This window comes from Scyliorhinus canicula, chromosome 13 (genome assembly GCF_902713615.1).
Source record: "Scyliorhinus canicula chromosome 13, sScyCan1.1, whole genome shotgun sequence".
Lineage (NCBI taxonomy): Eukaryota > Metazoa > Chordata > Chondrichthyes > Carcharhiniformes > Scyliorhinidae > Scyliorhinus > Scyliorhinus canicula.
Genome location: NC_052158.1, coordinates 77,720,022 through 77,739,316, shown reverse-complemented (window position 1 = coordinate 77,739,316; position 19,295 = coordinate 77,720,022). Strand labels below are relative to the sequence as shown.

Below are 19,295 nucleotides of genomic sequence, written 5' to 3'. Positions count from 1 at the left end.
GACTGCGGTTCATTGGGCCCAGCCAAGGTCCTCAGGTATTTTAAAAGAACATCCAATTTCACTTGTGTTACCACTCTGGGTCAAGTGGAGCTGGAATTGACTGCGCACTAGCCCAGGATGTTGTGACACTTGAAAGGTCCAATGAACAAGTTGTTTGGAGGTTTGTGTGCTCCCGATGATGTCTCAACTCCTTGTTCCCAACAAAGACCCTTGATGTGTTTAATGCTTTCCCAAATGAGCCTCTCCATTTTGGTTGATCGAAAGCCAGTGACACCTATGCGCTGTTGTGGATACCTGACCTCTTCATTGATGCTTTGGTTTATGATGCTGCATTGACGCACCTTGGAACGTTTTATCAAAAGTAAAAGATGCTATATAAATATAAGTTGTTCTTGGTGTCATATTTACATCAATTAGCCCAAAACAGCAAGAAAAGCTGTTTAAGTTAACACTCAGGGCAATTTAAGACACGAGAATCAGTGGGTCCTTAAAATAGTTGGTTAATTCCACGAACTTAAAAGAAATAGAATTAATGAATCATCTTAACAAATGAGCTCTCCACTGCGATTTTATTAAATATTTAGGTGGAACTCGCCCCTCAGGTGAAGTTTGCCCCCAAACTTCCACAAATTAATTTGCTGAACCATAAACAAAAATAAACATGTGGGCATGACTGATGCTTCATTTCCTTTGCGTAGTTTCTGATACTATATTAAGGTATGGACAGAGGATGAGGTTTTTTAAATATAAATGCGACAATTTGCGAGCTATAAGACTCATTTGTTTCTCAAAGCCAACAGATAAGGATCATCTGACTGTTTAAAATGCAGCATATGTTAAATAGGAGATCTCATCTTATTCTGTCCTTGGTGATGATTGGCTCTATTACCTTGGCTGCTGGGTCATGTAAGTTGGGTAAAAATTTAATTTTTTAAAGCGTGTTTACTTAGCCATGTTAAAAATTTAGTTTTGAAAGCAATGATTTGCCAATTTTTGAGAGAAGCATGTTGCCTGATATGAATTAAAGTTTGAAAGAGAAATCTTCGCTTTGTCTTGAGGATGTGCTGATTCTGGACTATCCATTTCGCTTTTCAGATCGGCGGCCAGGCAAGATTAAGGTAAACTGCTGCGAGTCTGTGTCCCGGAAGGAGGTCAAATTTGACATCACACGATACAAGATTCAGCCTGAGTTTAATCGTTGCGTAAAAGCTGTTATGTACGTATACTGTTTTGAAGCATATTGTTTGTCCTATAAGATGCTGTTGATTTTAATTGTAGAAAATGAATCTCTAAGGAAGAAAACAACTGTCCTTCATCAAGATAAATGGGGGTTAACGGGCAGCATGGTAGCACAAGTGGATAGCACTGTGGCTTTACAGCGCCAGGGCCCCAGGTTCGAATCCCCACTGGGTCATTGTCTGTGCGGAGTCTTCACAGTCTCTCCATGTCTGCGTGTGTTTGCTCCCGTTTCCTCCCACAGTGCAGGTTAGGTGGATTGGCTGTGATAAATTGCCCTTAGTGACCAAAAAGGTTAGGAGGGGTTATTGGGTTAGGGGAATAGGATGGAAGTGAGGGCTTAAGTGGGTCGGTGCAGACTCAATGGGCCGAATGGCCTCCTTCTGCACTGTATGTTCTATGTTTTATTAATGGGCAGTGCCATCAGGCTTCTGTGATACGCTGGATTGCACGCTTTACTAAAGGGAGTGAGGTTTTTTGGTTGTATATATTCTCATATTCTTACAACATTAATTTTAATTGAGTGATCCTAATAACGTTATGAATTACACCAACACCGCTTGGATAATTTATTAAAAAAGCACTCAAGAGCAGCACGGTGGTGCAGTGAGTAGCACTGCAACCTCACGGCGCCGAGGTCCCAGGATCAATCCCGGCTCTGGGTCACTGTCCGTGTGGAGTTTGCACATTCTCTCCGTGTTTGCGTGGGCTTCGCCCCCACAACCCAAAGATGTGCAGGGTAGGCGGATTGACCACGCTAAATTGCCCCTTAATTGGAAAAAATTAATTGGGTATTTTAAATTTATAAAGAAAAAAATCACTCAAGCCTCTCAGTTGAACTCCTATTTTAGGTTGAAAGCGACCATTTATTTTTGTACTACTGATTGAATAAGTTTACAGAGTTGAAAAATGGCCGGGATTCTCCCCTACCTGGCGGGGCGGGAGGTCCCGATGCGATGGAGTGGCGTCAACCACTCCGGCGTCAGGCCTCCCCAAAGGTGCGGAGACTGCACCTTTAGGGGCCAAGCCCTCACATTGAGGGGCTAGGCCCACACCGGAGTGGTTTCCGCTCCACCGGCTGGCGTGAATGGCCTTTGGCACCACGCCAGCCAGGGCCGAAAGGACTTCACCGGCCGGCATAAGTCCGCGCATGCACTGGAGCGTCAGCGGCTGCTGACGTCATCCCGGCGCATGTGCAGGGGAGGGGGGTCTCTTCCGCGTCCACCATGGTGAAGACCATGGGGAAGGCGGAAGAAAAAGACTGCCCCCAGGGCACAGGGCCGCCTGCCGATCGGTGGGCCCCGATCGCGGGCCAGGCCACCGTGGGGGCACCCCCCGGGGTCAGATCACCCCGTGCCCCCCCTCCCCCAGGACCCCAGCGTCCGCCCACACCGCCAATCCCGCCGGTATCAGAGGTGGTTTAATCCACGCCGGCGGGAGAGGCTTGTCAGCGGCGGGACTTCGGCGGGCCGGAGAATCACCGCAGGGGGCCTGCCGACCGGCGCGATTTCTGCCTCTGCTGATTCTCGGGTGGCGGAGAATTCGGGACACAGCGGGGGCGGAATTGACGCTAGCCCCGGGCAATTCTCCAACCCCCCGGGGGGTCGGAGAATCCCGCTTATAGAAAGCATTTTTTATTATTGTTGAGAACTTGGCTTTTAAGTTTACCTTTTGAACAGGCAAGGACACCTTTTATCCTTCTCTTTGGTGAATGAAGAAACACAGACTGATGTGGTAATGAGCTAGCTCGAGTTAGGGTTATACAGATTTCTGTGATCTCACTTAGGGCTGCAGTGGCGTTGAGAATGGAGTCGCTGTACTTTAATATCTGGTGATAGCTGCTGCATGGCTTCTTCATAGAATTTACAGTGCAGAAGGAGGCCATTAAGCCCATCGAGTCTGCACCGGCTCTTGGAAAGAGCACCCTACACTAAGGGCAATTTAGCATGGCCAATCCACCTACCCTGCACACCTTTGGACTGTGGGAGGAAACCGGAGCACCCAGAGGAAACCCACGCACACAGGGGGAGAATGTGCAGACTCCGCACAGACAGTGACCCAAGCCGGGAATCGAACCTGGGACCCTGGAGCTGTCAAGCAATTATGCTAACCACTATGCTACCGTGCTTCGACATTGAGTGAAACAGATTCAGGCTCAGCTACGATACCCCCCATAGTGGAATAGTCTACTGACAATCAGAGTGCAACGTGAAACATGAAGACTGGTTACTCAGGGAACCTAATAGAGGCCGTCAGTGATGCAAGGTACTGAGTATCACACAAAACAGAGTTAGTCTTTGCCTTTCTGAGCTAATGAATAAGGGAAACAAATAATTTTAAAAGGGCAATGCTGATTGAGGGCTGGCGTCACGTCTTGAGTAGATTAATTTTATCTTTAAAACACTGAGTTAAGTTATTTTTAATACAACAGCTAAAATGTGTTTCGAGAAAGAAAGGGAAAGAGAGAGAAAGAGAGAGAGAGAGAGAGTGGGAGTGAAAGAGAGAGAGGAAGAGTGAGATCCGACGTAAGCAGCCATGCATCAGCCGTAGATTAAAGCACAAAGAGGCCTATTTACTAGTTCACAATCAAATCACCAACTCTCCCGGAGGGTCTCCTTTTATACTAGAGGGGTATACCTGTGAAGGGGAAGCCCTACCCCGTAACTGGGGAAGTTCATATTCCCCGGAGGACACGGGAAACCTGGTGGTTCCTATCCTATGATCTCCGCTGGGGTTATAACAGAAAGAAAAAAAGACGTGCATCATAGAAATTTACAGGATATACGTAGGCTATTTAGCCCATCATATCTGCAACAACCGACCAGTAGCCACCCAATTTTCAGCTCTGTACCTGTAGTTCTGAAGGGTGTGGCACACAATTTTTCTTCACAGGCCCTTTAAATGTCATGAAGGTTTTTCTATATTTATACCTTTTCACGCTGGATCTATCCCACCCTCGGTGAAATAATTTCCCCTTAAATCCCCTCTAAACCTCCAGTCACTCACCCTAAACTCATCCCTGTGCATGGACTCCTCAAACAAGGGACTAGGATCTTCCTACCCACTCTACTGACAATCCCCATAATTTTATACACTTATTAGATCTCCCCTCAGCCTCCAATATTCTAAATGAAATGACCTTAGCCTCTTCAAGCTCAAATTCTCCAGTCCAGGCAATATCCAGGTCAGCATCCTGGAACTCTCTTACTTAGGGGCCTCACGGTAGCATGGTGGTTAGCATCAATGCTTCACAGCTCCAGGGTCCCAGGTTCGATTCCCGGCTGGGTCACTGTCTGTGTGGAGTCTGCACGTCCTCCCCGTGTGTGCGTGGGTTTCCTCCGGGTGCTCCGGTTTCCTCCCACAGTCCAAAGATGTGCGGGTTAGGTGGATTGGCCATGCTAAATTGCCCGTAGTGTAAGGTTAATGGGGGGATTGTTGGGTTACGGGTATACGGGTTACGTGGGCTTAAGTAGGGTGATCATTGTTCGGCACAACATCGAGGGCCGAAGGGCCTGTTCTGTGCTGTACTGTTCTATAATGTCACTTGTGAGCACATCTGCATCACATGGACTAGACAAGTTCAATAAAGCTGCTCACCATCACCTTCTCAAAGGTAATAAAGGATGGACAACAAAGGTAATAAAGGATGCTCACATGCCCCTGGAAATAATTGAAAAAATCCTTGCAAATCTCCTTTGTAGCCTCTATATTGCAATCACATCTTTCCTATCGTGTGATGACATGAACTGGAGGCCTTCAGACCTCCAGCTGTAGCCTAACTAGTGCTTTATACAGTTCCAGTATAACCTCCTAGCTCTTACACCCTATGCCTAAGCTTATCAAAGCCAGTATCTCATATGTCTTTTTTTAAAAATAAATTTAGATTACCCAATTATTTTTTCCAATTAAGGGGCAATTTAGTGGGGCCAATCCACCTACTCTGCACATTTTTGGGTTGTGGGGGCGAAACCCACGCAGACACGGGGAGAATGTGCAAACTCCACACGGTCAGTGACCCAGAGCCGAGATCGAACCTGGGACCTCAGCGCCGTGCTGCCCTCTCTCATATGTCTTTTTAACCACTTTGTGAACCTGTCAAGCCACCTTCAGGAATCTGTGAGCATGCTCTCCAAGCTCACTCAGTTCCTCTACACTTTTCACTATCCAACAGTTTATTATCTATTTCCTTGTCTAGTCTTCCCCAAATGCATTGCCTCATGCTCTTCTAGATTGAATTCCATTTTCCACTGTTCTGCCCATTTAAGAAATCCATTGATACTATCATGCAGTCTGCAGCTTTCGACTTTACTTTTCACCACACAGCTAATGTTTGCATCATTTACAAGCTTTTGAATCATAATCCCAACATTCAAATCCAAATTTCTGACATATACCTCAGAAAGCAAGAGACCTATAGTACTGAGCAAGACACCTATTGTTCTGAGCAAGAGACCTATACTACTGAGCAAGAGACCGATAGTACTGAGCAAGAAATGGCTAGTACTGAGCAAGGGACTGATAATACTGAGCAAGAGACCGATAGTACTGAGCAAGAAATGGCTAGTACTGAGCAAGGGACCGATAATACTGAGCAAGAGACCTATAGTACTGAGCAAGAGACCATTCGGACTAAGCAAGGAACCGATAGTACTGAGCAAGAAATGGCTAGTACTGAGCAAGAGACCGATAGTACTGAGCAAGAGACCGATAGTACTGAGCCTTGCAGAACCCACTGGAACCAGCCTTCCAGTCACAGGAATATCCATCAACCACGAACCATCATCCCCCTTTGCAAACAGAAAGCTCCCAAAAATCAGGAAAGGAGATGACAAACCTTTTAATTTCTTTTAGGGTGTTGAGCAAGGAATAAACGATGATCAGAACATCAGCAGAACCTCCTTGCCTCCCTGAAGTCAAGCCAGGTTAGCTGCTCATTCGCCGGAGTTAGGCCTGAAACTTTTTTTAATCCCAAAGCAGGTAGATAGAATTAAGACACAGATCAGCAATGGTCTAATTGAATGACAAAACAGGCTCATGCACTGAATTAAAAACAGAAATTGTTGGAAACACTCAGCAGCTCAGACAGCAGCTGCAGAGAGAGGAACAGGGATAATGTTTCAAGATGACGATTCTTCTGTTGACCTGAAATAACTGTCTCATGCCATAAATGTTGCTCCATCTGCTGAGTGCTTCAGGCATCTTTGACCTTATTTAAAATTTGTAGCTTCTACAGTGTCTTGCTTGTGTGTGGTTGGACTGGAAGGCATATTCCACGTTGTTAAAGACGCACAGTGAGAGATTAAAAGACCGGACACAGGTTTAACACTCCAGTATAAAGGGATAACATGAAAAGAGACAGGTGAATGCTCGTCATGAACAGCACAGGAAATCTATAAATTTTCTGAAAATCGTGAGTGTGGTGAATGTGATTCACACTATATATAGTTGCCAATATCACTCCATGTATATATGTTCACTATCCACCATTGTAAGTGCAGTTGCACTATCCGAGCACCAGGGGGAGTCACTCTGGGAGTATGCGAGAGTTTGTACAGGGCTCCTCCCCTGGCTCTGCCCAGGACTCCTCCCCCTGGGACCGATGTATAAAGATCAGTACCTTAGAGCCAGCCTGCCAGTTCATCTGAAGTTCAACAACGAATAGGCTGGCTCAGTTGTAAGTGTATTTAAGCCTCTGTTCAGATCCAACTACACGTGTTCGCTGAATTGATGGTTCCATCAATTTAATACACTTAAGAAGCTGCCGAAGTAAAGCATTGAATCCGCTCTAAAACCAGGACGTCTAGAACTCGATCCGCAGGATGCAGAGGCGAAAGAAACCTTCTGCCACTGGCTGAAATGTTTTAAGGTCTACCTGGCCGAAATCAGCACTGCTGAAACTACGGAGGAACAAAAGCTCAGCCTACTGCACGCGAGGGTAAGCCACAGAATTTCTACACAACTAAATCCAGCCGGTTCCTACACCGCAGCACTGGCGATTTTGGACAAAATGTATATTAGGCCCATGAACGAGGTCTTTGCCCGCCATGTGTTCACGACTCGCCGACAACGGGCTACTGAAACTTTAGCTGAATTTGCACGCGAGTTGAACAATCTCTCAAATGACTGCAATTACCAGGCCGTAACCGCGGCCGAACATAGGGAGCTTGCTGTGCGGGATGTTTTTGTAGCGGGCCTTCGATCTAGCTATGTATGCCAGAGACTATTAGAAAATGGGGCCCAGGGCTTAGAGACTACCGTAGAGGCTGCTATCACAATGGAAGTTTCCTTCCGCAGCCTCAACTCGTTTCCCGCGGACCCCACTAACCCCGCATGGGCCCCCGACCTGAGGACCCCCCAAGCCTGTGCCTCAAGGCCCCCCAGCTATAGCGCTGCAACAGCCGGCCGCCCTACTGTCCCAGTCAACTACTCAAACTATCCAGCTGCTCCAGCTAATTACTCAGCTTCCCCAACCAGCTACTCAGCTCGCCAAACCAGTTATTCAACTGCTCCAGCCTGCCACTTCTGTGGACAAAGCCAGCACCTGCGGCAGCACTGCCCAGCCCGATCCGCGACCTGCAGCAGCTGTGGGAAGAAAGGCCACTATGCTAAAGTGTGCCTCGGCAGAAGGGCCCCAGCCCTCAACACCCTAGCAGTCCAAAAACATCGCCCCCAGCACCAGCAGGCCCGCGGGGCCCAAAATGCTGCTGCCTACGCTCAGGCTCCGCCCCCTCCCGCCACGTGCTATCCATGGGGGCCGCCATCTTGGCAAACCTCCACCATGCGGCCGGCCACGTGCGATTCATGGGGGCCGCCAACTTGGACGCCGTCTTCATCACCACCCTCCACGTGCGATCCACGGGCCATAGCTGCATCCCCAGACTCAAACAGCTCATCGGAGGAGTACGACCTCCCCGGGCAGTCACCACATGGCCCGCAACTCAGTGCAGTGTTCCTGCATCAAGCTCGCCAGAACGCAGCGGCATCTACTCGACAGGACGCCTGATCGTAAAGCGATTTATGGTCTGGCTTTAATCGACGACCATGCGGAATTTTTCCCCGGTCTTGTCGACCACCACCTGAGCTCTCCAGGGACTGTTACTGGCCTCTATGATCCACTCACTGAGCAGCCTTTGGACCTCCATTCTGATAAATACCCTATCCTGCAGGCTGTACCGCCTGCTGCGGGTGGATACCCAATATCGGGTATTTTCCACGGTGGATCTGAAGTCTGCATTCCACCAGCTCCCAATCCGTCCGGAGGACCGCCACTACACGGCGTTTGAGGCCGATGGCAGCCTCTTCCATTTCCTCCGGGATCCCTAACGGGGTTTCGGTGTTCCAACGAGCAATGGACCGAATGGTAGACCAGTACGGGCTGCGGGCCACATTTCCGTATCTGGATAATATTACCATCTGCGGCCATGACCAGCAGGACCACAACGGCAACCTCCACCGTTTTCTCCAGACGGCCCAAAAATTAAACCTTACATATAACAAGGAGAAATGCGTGTTCCGCACAATCAGACTAGCCATCCTCGGCTACGTCATGGAGAACGGAGTCCTGGGCCCAGACCTGGACCGCATGCCATTTGAACATGCATGCCAATTCTTAGAACTCTCCCTCCCCCATGGCCCCAAGGCCCTCAAACGGTGCTTGGGGCTCTTTTCGTACTACGCCCAGTGGGTCCCCCAATATGCGGACAAAGCCCGCCCACTCTTCAAGGCCACACTATTTCCCCTGTCTGCTGAGGTGCGCCAAGCCTTCAGCTGCATCAGGGACGACATCGCCAAAGCAGCCATGCGGGCGGTGGATGAATCCACTCCCTTTCAGGTTGAGAGCGATGCCTCAGAGGTAGCGCTAGCAGCCACTTCAAACCAAGCAGGGCGGCCCGTTGCATTTTTCTCCCGTACCCTATCCACTTCAGACCTCTGACACTCCTTAGTCGAGAAGGAAGCACAAGCCATCGTGGAGGCTATCCAACACTGGAGGCACTACCTCGCAGGTAGGAGGTTCACCCTCATTACCGACCAACGGTCGGTCGCCTTCATGTTCGACAACTCGCAAAGGGGCAAAATTTAAAATGACAAAATTCTTCGGTGGAGGATTGAACTCTCTACAGTACCTACAATTACGATATCAAATATCGATCGGGGAAGCTCAACGAGCCCTCGGATGCCCTGTCCCACGGGACATGCGCCAGCGCGCAAATCAGCCGCCTAAAAGCCATCCACGATGACCTCTGCCACCCAGGGGTCACCCGGCTCGCCCACTAGATCAGAGCCCGAAACCTGCCTTTCTCCAACGAGGAGGTAAAAGCGGTCACCAGGGACTGCCCGATCTGTGCAGAGTGCAAACCGCACTTCTATAGACCAGACAGGGCCCACCTGGTCGGGCGCGCTTTTCTCGTCCACGCCCTTGATTGCTTTAGTTACTTCTTCTTCCTCAATTGATCTCATCAGCTCCCCCTTATCGGTATTGCCTTTGTATGTGGCGAACTTGCTCACATTCGCCTTATTATTGGGTTTTGAGAGTTTGTCTCGAAAGCACCGCTCGAGCTCCTCAATGGGTAGAGGACATGTGGATGTGGTAGGGGCGCCCATGATTTGTCTTGCCAGTTAGCGCCTACTGTTCTTATAGAGTAGCTGTGTTTCTCTAAAGACTGCCTTCCGGGTGGCCCAACTTTTGCGTGAGCCGCTATTAACGTTGCACGTCTCTTTCCATTTCCTTCTTTCTTGACCTCTTCGAGGCCCTTGAGCTTTTTGGGGTTTCTTCCCCTTTGTCAGCAGCAAATTGGTGATGCTCGCCACTATCCCAATGCCCTCATAATGAACATATATACATGGAGTGATATTGGCAACTATATATAGTGTGAATCACATTCACCATAGTGAGAAGGTAATATTCACAGACAAACCCTCAAATGGCAATCTCATCACCACAGTCTGGGAAGAGACTAGGTGGAGGTAAATTGCTACTCAATCCACACACAAATAAGAAAACTGCATCTGATTAAAAACCAGGCTTGGACTGAAGATTGTCAAAGATCCTGAGATCATTATATGCAAGAGTCAATATGCTGGGAAACAATAAGAAATAGCGTTACTGGCAAAGATGGATTTAACTGAACAGGATCACAAGGAACCATTGCAGAAACTATTGTCTTTTAATTTTGAAATGTATTATTATGCATTATTTTGGAGAATGTTGCATCAAAGTGATTAGCAGCTGGGTATCTTTGTGTTTTTTTCTTAAATGGGAAACCCATCCTCCTTTTTGTTTGTTGCCTTTTGTTCAAAATGACAATAATTTATCTTCTCGTTTAGATTTTACACCAAAGAGAAAGGACTATTTTGTGCTGATCCTAAAGCACCATGGGTGCGGAAGAAGATCAGAAAACTGCAGTAAGTAGGACGCGATTGCTTTTGAATCCCATTTAATGCTGGTGTATCTGCCACTGGTACAAGATTTACAGATGCCAAATGGCAAAGTCGGCAGGGAAGCTACAATTCAACAGCATAAGTGACTAACTGGAACACTTACAAAAATGGGGCAGGATTCTCAAATAATGGGGCTATGTCCCCATGCCAGCGTGAAAAGCGGCGCCAACCACTCCGGTGTCAACGGTCCCCGATAACGGAAATGTCCCCTTCCTAGGGGGTAAGTCGGCGCCGGAGTAGTCCTCACAGCTCCAGCCAACGCGGAACAACCGGCGTGATTCCGTGTATGCGCAAGGGTTCCTTTCTCCACGCTGGCCCCTGGGCAATATAGCGGAGCCCTACAAGGGCCCGATGCAGAGGAACATAGGCCCCCATGGAACCAGCCCGCCCGCTGATCAATAGGCCCCAATCACGGGCTAGGCCGCCGTGGGGATCCCTCACCCCGGTCGGATCCCCCCCCCGCCCTCTCCTCCAGGACGGCCCCCACAGACTCACCTTCCAGGTCCCGCTTTGTGGGACCTGAGTTACCCACGCCGACGGGACCCGGCTGAACTCGCGGCCAATCGGCCCATCAGGGCCCGGAGAATCGCCGGGGGGGGTGGCTGCTTTCAACGGCACCCGACCGGCGCGGTGGAAATCCCGTGGGTGCCCGAGAATCAGCGGGGGAGAATCAGGAAGCCGGCATCGGGGCGTGGCCACAATCCTCAGGTCCCCCCGGGGATTCTTCGACCCGGCGCGGGGTCGGAGAATCCCGGCCATGAACTTCTGTTACTTTACATAATAAATGCAATAATAAATCCCATAATTGGGAGCAGGATATCCGCCCCTGAGGTCCTTGATCCTGGGGAACGCCCACCACTGGCCACTAAAGTGCCTGACTGACATTTAATAGGGCAGACTTTCCCTATAGGATGCGACAAAGGGTTTTCACAAGCTCTCCAGGCAGTGGACGAGGATCGCCTGGATTAAATTCCACCCATTGTATGTGTGTCGCAGTACATACTGAAACTCTGCCTCCCTCTCTGTACAGACTGATGGAACAGTACCATAGCTCCCTGACTATATTGTTGTTCCCGCTCCAATGGGTAGAACCTAGGAAAGCAATTGAATCTGAAATGCTTCAATTGGATTTTAACTGAATCAGTCTAAATTGTTTAATTCTTTATATTAGCAGAGCTGGTGCTCGCCTGCCTAAGAGAATAATCGAGTTTCTCCACTGAAGAACAAAGAAAAGTGAAGAGTCCAGCAAAGTCTCAATTAAAATTATCGCTCTGTCTTTTAATATTTTCTGCTTCATTTTTTAAATTACCATTATTTTTTCTCAACTTGACAGATTGCTGTAACAAATATTAGAATGTTAACCAGTGTTAAACTGCCTGGATTTGTCAATCAAAAGGTTTTTTAAAAAAATGGTCTATGAAATTGAATGTAAACAATGCAGTTCAAAGCTTTTAGGCTCCTAAGCTTGTAGAGAGGCTTCAATAAGTTAAAGGGTAATGAAATTGACTGTGAAAATAACTGCTTCAAATGTTGCCACCACATTACGGGGAATACTTTCACCTTCATCTCACAGATCTTTGAACTTGACATACTGGCAGAGCTTAAAGGGTTTAAGGCTACAGATAGGAAGACTTTCACTTTATTCTCAGATATCTTTACTATTGGCATACTGACGGGTTTAAAGGCTGCAGATGGGAAGACCAACCAAAGGACCCCATCCCAGGAAAGACCTCTGACCTGAGCCCCTCCAGCCCAGCCCAAACCCTCCTGATCCCATTAAGGACACCTTTTGACACCCTGAAGGCAAGTGTAGAGAAGGTATTCAACTATTTTCTCTCCTTCGGTTTGAAAGTCACCAGGTTCCCATTTCTCGGCACTTGCACCCATTCACGCCAGCGTGACTCCCAGCTAGGTGGGCTGGAGCATCCCTGGAGGCAGGTGAATCATTCATCCTGCCCAATATTGAGATTAATATTAGGTTTACTGAAGTGTTCCCTCTGGGTCTGGGCAAGAAACTTATCAGGACTGGTGGGGTGCACTGGGAGACGGGCACCGGGTTTGATGCCCAGAATGAAACCCATTTTTTGCCTACCAACAGATTATCCAGGCTATCGCAAATCTGGCTGCTGGCTAGTGGCCCTGGAGAATCCCCTTATAGTATTTAGCGGCGAAAATATTATGCAAACTACATACTGAAGTGAATTGCCCAACCTCCTGCAAATGTTCAGCAGGTTAACATTGTAGGTATTTGATTCTAGCGTCAAAAATATGTTGAGTAAGGATATTGTGATTTCAGACAGCATTGAATTCTGACACCTAAATTGCCATTTCTGGGCTCGCTGCTCCAGTTAACACATTCTCTCTTAAATATGCCGGCTCTTAACACATCATCATTCAATTTGCACCTGCTTCTTGCTGAGGTTTTAGAAGTATTGGATGTTCAAAGGAGATGAGAAAAGTTGGAAAAGTCTGTTGGAGGTGGGTGGGTGTTGGACATTAGGAAGGCTACTCGAAAGCCAGTGAGTACAGCACTTGCTCCCAGTCATGGGAGCGATGGTTACAATCCCCATTGGAGGGCATCATCAGAAGGGAATAGAGCCAAAGCCGCAAAGAGGCAGAGGGAGCAGGAGGAGTGTTCTTAGCTGGAGGTCTCACTCGCTTCAGACCTTCAAAGAGCATTACTCCTACCTGCACCTAATTCAGAGCAAATAGTAAGGCTTATGGTGCAGTTGGTAGGATATGGCCCGTGCGGATGCATCCACTAACCTTGGCTACTTGTTCGAGTTTGTAAAGTGTCTTCTGGCACAGCATCTAGGTCCTCAGGCACGATGTGGCTTTGACCACCATATCCACCTGCTCCCACTACCTTCTCAGCACTTTCCTGATCTGGAAGACCTCCATGCCCCATCTAAACCTTTGGCCTCTAGTCTACCTTGTGCAGCAACATTTTCAACATGGCATCCATAAACCTTGGGCCAACCTCTCTGGCCTATTGGCTCATTTCTGCTGCTTTGAAGTCCCACCAAGTCTTCCCCTTTCCTCCAAGCTGTTGCACCATCCGCCGCGGCCAGAATGCACTTCGTCTTTAAGGGCTTGAGACTGGTTTGATGTAGCAGGCAAGCATTAGGTAGTGCTAACTGGGCCCCTTGCTGAGGTTAACCACTCAGCAACGTACTCAGTACCAGACTCCATGCCATTATTATCATAATTAGCAGGCAGCAGAAAGTATTCATGCTGCCTCCATTACTTTGAAGGGGCACGGGTTAATCATACTTCGCAACCCCCATACTTAATTCAGAGGCAATCGCAATTTTAACCCTATGAGTATTTTTGACACACATTTGCAAAATCTTGATAGAAAGTAATGGAAAGGAAATAAAAGTAGCTTCCTTGTCAAAGAAAGGCTTGTATTGAAATCTGTGTTTCAACAATATTCTGTCATCGCAATGTAATCAAAATAAAGTAAATATTTTTCAATGTGAAGACCTATGCAGTTTTATTTCAATTTTATTTTATGGAGGGCAGCAAGGTGGCGCAATGGTTAGCATTGCTGCCTCATGGCACTGAGGTCCCAGGTTCGATCCTGGCTCTGGGTCACTGTCCGTGTGGAGGTTGTACATTCTCCCCATGTTTGCGTGGGTTTCGCCCCCACAACCCAAAGATGTGCAGGCTAGGTGGATTGAACACGCTAAATTGCCCCTTAATTGGAAAAAATGAGTTGGGTACTCTAAAATTTAAAAAATATATAACTTTGTAGTAATTTCAATGAAATGTTCTCAGTCTAACTTGTCACTCTTATTGGTTAGACTGATGGGGTGCCTTGGCATGTTGACTCTTTTGACCTTCTACCTCTTGCCTGAGGGGTCAGAAGCCACCTTTGAGCCATGCTGGAATATCTCACCCTTAAGAAGACAATGGTAGAGTGATATTGTCGCTGGACAAGGAAGCTAGAGACCCAGAGGACCAGGGTTCAAATCCCACTGAGGCAGGTGGTGAAATCTGAATTCAACAAAAATCTGGATTTAAAACTCGAAAGAAGACCATGCACAATTGCTGTAAAAACCTATCTGGTTCACTAATGCCCTGTAGGAAAGGAAACCAGCTGTCTTTATCTAGTCTGGTCTATATGTGACTCCAGATCCACAGAATGGGTGGAATCTTACCAGAATTTGGCAGTGTCAGGTTCAGACTGAAAGCGGGCATGTATCTCTCCAGTTGCACAGATCAGTTTTCTCTCCAAATATTGAGTCTCTAGTGGGCATGCCTTACGCCGTCACTCTGGCGGGGTCGGGCCTCGTACAGCTGGCAACTGGCTGCACAGAGATCAGGGCACCGTCTTTAATGGGGCCCCCCAATCAGTGCACAGCCTAATTGTCCCAGATTTCATCAGAGAGAGTTGGGGCTCTGATGTGGCGTCGATGAGGTATGAATATTTAGTGAGGGAGATATGTGGCGGGGCCCATGAACGATATTTAAATTGCTGAACATGTATTCAAATGAGACTCGGGCCCTTTGTGGGCGTGAACCTTGTGCCGTTGGCAGCAAGGGGCGGAAGTAATTGGGAAACATGCGTCCAGATTCCCTGTTCTTGAGACTAAGTTTTGATGCCGGGGTAGGATTAAGGAGTTCTAGGACAGCAAAACTGGTGCCGCATTTGGACCGATTCAACGACTGTTAAGGGGCTAGCACTGGCGCCACATGGAACACGATTGATTCCAATGAGAAACATGCGGGACTCGCCGGGTCCCAGATTGGCACTCAGGAGGCTGACACACTGTAGCCGCATATGCGCACTTCATTCCCGCGCACACCATCCCAGCCAACAAGATGGAAGCAAGACACGCGGCCCTGAGTTTCACCGACGTGGAACTGGAAACCATGCTGGATGTCATGGAGGAAAGGTAGTTGACCCTGTACCCAAGGGTGGGACGAAGTGTGCCAGCCATCACTGTTCGCCGGGCCTGTGTGCAGGCAGCAGAAGTGGTCAGCGCCGTGGGCAACACCGTCCTAACCAGCCAGCAAGGCCGGAAGAAGCTGCACAATCCCCTCGGCACAGCCAGGGACAGTAGGCAGCACTGTGCCCCGGCACTAGTTCCCGACACGCACAGTCGTAACCCTACCCCACCCACCTCACTCGGAGGGTGGCGTAACCCCACCCAGCACCACATGCCGGCACCCATATCAGTCGCCATGGCCAGATACCTTGGTCACAAAGGCCATCAGCTACCGATCCCCTGTGCTGCATGCGTCTGACTGTCTAACACTGTGCATTTTGTGTGTGTGTGTGTGTTGCATCGCCCCCATCATCCTCAAGAAAAAGCAGCACACAGCCGCCAGGAGCGGGAGCAGACTGGAGGAGGAGAGTCGAGCCTGCGGCCCCTCACTGCAGCAGAGCAGAGGGCATTGGATGTGGTCGATGGGCCGGAAAAAAGGGTAGTCGCTGGGGCGGAGGTTGGCATCAGGCGAGGAAGTGAGACCCCACTGAGTTGTGGTTCCCCATGGCATGTGTGTCACACCCGCCAACACCACCCCAAATCCATGCCACCCCTATACCACACCACACCACTCCCACCACCAACCCCACACCACCCCCACACCACCACTCCACCACCACCCCTACACACCCCTCCCCAACACACCCCACCACCCTCATTCACCGTTGGCCCGAGATGCAAAAGTGCGTCTTGTCTTGTGTCTTGCACAAGCTGCTGGTGATGGGGAGGGACCTTCTGGTGTCTCTAGCCCCCAACCCCAGCCACAACCAGAACCCCAGGTGTCAACCAGCGACAAGGACGTGATCGACATGGACAGAGAAATCGACCTGCATCTCGGGACACCTCAGAGCTCGAGTCCAGGGATGACACGGATTTCCCGTCACAGCTGCCTCCCAACAGTCTCTGCCATTCCAGAGATACTCGCCTCAGCTGATCACTTGAGTGAAGGAGCGCCTGGGGCACAATCTTCGGTACGGCAGGTGGAGGGAGCGGATGGCCGGAAGGCTGGCCAACCCCAGGGACTAGCCCCCTTCCGGACAGTTTTTGGGCTTCTGGAACAGACAGTCCCTCGATTGTGGAGATGCAGTCACAGAGCCAAAGACTGCATGAGGGGTTGTCGTCAAGCATCCAGCACATGCAGGTGCAGTTGGAGGAGTCCAACCGCGTGCAGCAGCAGGAGGTGGTGTCAACAATGTGTGCCATCCAGGCCAGACTGCATGGTGGCGTCCGCAATGGAGGCACTGCGGGTGAAGGCTTTGGCCATGGTCAACATGTTTAAGGCACAGGGCAATATGTGCAGGGCAATATGTCCTCAATACTGAGGACCAGGTCAGGGCTGCCCTATCATAGGCAGCCATGCGCAAGAGCCACCTGGGCATTGCAGTGGCGCTCCTGAGCATGGCCCAGTCACATGGTTGACAGCTTCAGCGGCACTGACTGACGTGGCACAGGCACAGCGGGAGGTGGCTAGTCCCAAAAGCCACAATAGACTCAACATCTATACAGACTCAAAGTACAGCTTTGTAGTTGCTCACCACTTTCACCAACGGTGGCAGAGAAGAGGATTTCTCACTGCCGCAGGTACATCTATCCGGAATGGGAAGGAGGTACAAGACTTACTAGGGCAGTGTTTTTCAAACTTTTTTTCCAGGGACACAACCGGCCAACTTTCGGGACCCACTCTAGTCGCCCTTCGTGACCCACGCCAGCCGACCTTCGCGACCTATGCCAGCTCACCTTCGCGACCCACGCCGGCCGATGTGGGGCAGCACGGTAGCATAGTGGTTAGCACACTTGCTTCATAGCTCCAAGGTCCCAGGTTCTATTCCCGTTTGGGTCACTGTCTGTGCGGAGTCTGCACGTTTTCCCCATGTCTGCGTGGGTTTCCTACGGGTGCTCCTCTTTCCTATGGGTTTCCTCCTACAGTCCAAATATCTGCAGGTTAGTTGGATTGATCGTGCTAAATTGCCCTTTGAGTCCAAAAAGGTTAGGTGGGGTTACTGGGTTACGGGGATAGGGATGTGTGGGCTTAAATGGGGTGCTCTTTCCAAGGGCCAGTGAAAGAGATCTACCATGCGGATTTAGTGAGGAGCTTGCGACACTAAAAATCATATCAGTCTTTAGTCATCTATCTACACCTCTAAGTCATCCTAATTGGTTTGGGTTGGCATCAAATGTGTTTGATTTGATGGTTAGCTGTCAATCTTCAATGTGCAACATTATTTTTAAATGTTTAATGTTTGAATACTTGTGCAAGTTATGGAATGCGATTCTGTGCAATTATCAAATCCAGTTCAAATTGGATTTCTGGTGACTTTGCTATTATCCACATTGTGGACAATAGCGCCTTAAGGTTGCTATGGTGTTGCTATGTCCTTGATCTGATAAATGGTACAGCACAAATAGAGTGTCAAACTATCTTTGAAATTATATTTGATAGAACAATGGCTTTCTCATCTTTGCCCAGTAAAAGTGTTGTTTTAATCTCTACTGCTTATGCGTGTGTCAGGCTTTTTGTATCTGTTGAATTATATGTTTTCATCATGACCTGAGGTTGTGACTGCTGAAAGCCTTAATTTAAAATGGGTTTTTAAAACTGGGGCTTAATATTTACACTAAATAGCTATCTTTTACCTATCAGGTGTATTAGAAAATAGTTGGTTTCTACAGACCCCTCATTGATAAATCGAAAGAATAAGTGAGATATATCACAATAAGATAAAAGATACAATTAATGCGATAGGATAGGTAAAAGCACAAAGAATAACTCATTCATATTGTCAATGCAGTTTTAAACAATAGAGTGGGCAAGCATTGCATTACAAGCATTTCAGCAAAAATTATTATAATTCTTAAAGAATCATTATTATAAAATAACAATTAATCAATTAATCAAATTTGATTCTACTGATTCAGTATTAATATATTAACAATATGTGAATAATACAGTCAAATAATTGATTAATCAGTAACATTTCAACAATAATCTTTCATTTCTATTTCATCGAATGGTGGTGCAGTAGGGCTAGTGTGAATCATTCTCACAATTGGGCCATTGCGTTTAGCGAATAGTTCTTTGATGCACTTGATACATTGGTATGTTATGTAAATGATGAATCCTGCTACACAGGAGAAAAAGATTATTCTTACTGTGGACATTCCACTGTGCCCCAACCACCCGCAAAGATAAGAGATATCTGGGGGTGGATTAAGTTTCTTAATTTCTTTTTGGATATGTGATGCGAGGTCTTTAACTTCTTTTGAGTTATCTGGAATGAAAGTGCAACACTCTGCACCAATCAGGGTGCAGGTGCCACCTTTTTCGGCTAACACATAGTCAAGTGCCATTCAATTTTGTAATGCTTGCATTTCATCAGAAATTTTACCTAGGGCAGCGGTGGTGTAATCGGCTACGAGCAGCTGGTTCAGAAACATAAGAGAGATGAGGAGGATGACAGATGGCAGGTGCGAGGTATCCTAAATAGCAGGATCCTGACCAGTATTTTGGGAGTCAGGAATATGTTCTATCGTCACAAATAAAGTAAGTTTTATTATTTGTGATGTTACGTATGCCTGTTATTTTTGAGAACGGTTTAGTTCTTTGTAATAAATTTGGTGTACATTCTA

The 19,295-nt window shown here is 48.1% G+C and overlaps 1 protein-coding gene across 2 annotated transcripts; it reads left to right on the top strand.

Annotated features, from left to right (window-relative positions):
• Positions 1–786: 786 nt before the first annotated feature.
• Positions 787–14,157, top strand: LOC119976748 (eotaxin-like). 2 transcript variants are annotated; one of them, XM_038817483.1, is made up of 4 exons: positions 787–906; positions 1,096–1,216; positions 10,561–10,638; positions 11,849–14,157. In XM_038817483.1, the coding sequence occupies exons 1-4, from the start codon at positions 825–827 to the stop codon at positions 11,892–11,894; spliced, it is 327 nt and encodes a 108-aa protein (XP_038673411.1). In that variant the 5' UTR covers positions 787–824; the 3' UTR covers positions 11,895–14,157. The 2 variants fall into 2 exon arrangements, with proteins under 2 accessions (XP_038673411.1, XP_038673410.1); XM_038817482.1 differs by having other exon boundaries at positions 11,846–14,157.
• Positions 14,158–19,295: the final 5,138 nt, after the last annotated feature.

What these genes read in the sequence shown, in the direction of transcription:
- LOC119976748 (XM_038817482.1), top strand. Translation starts at nt 825, where the DNA reads ATGCAGCATATGTTAAATAGGAGATCTCATCTTATTCTGTCCTTGGTG. An exon ending in TACCTTGGCTGCTGGGTCAT is followed by an intron (nt 907 to 1,095) that starts GTAAGTTGGGTA and finishes TTCGCTTTTCAG; the next exon opens with ATCGGCGGCCAGGCAAGATT. An exon ending in CGTTGCGTAAAAGCTGTTAT is followed by an intron (nt 1,217 to 10,560) that starts GTACGTATACTG and finishes CTTCTCGTTTAG; the next exon opens with ATTTTACACCAAAGAGAAAG.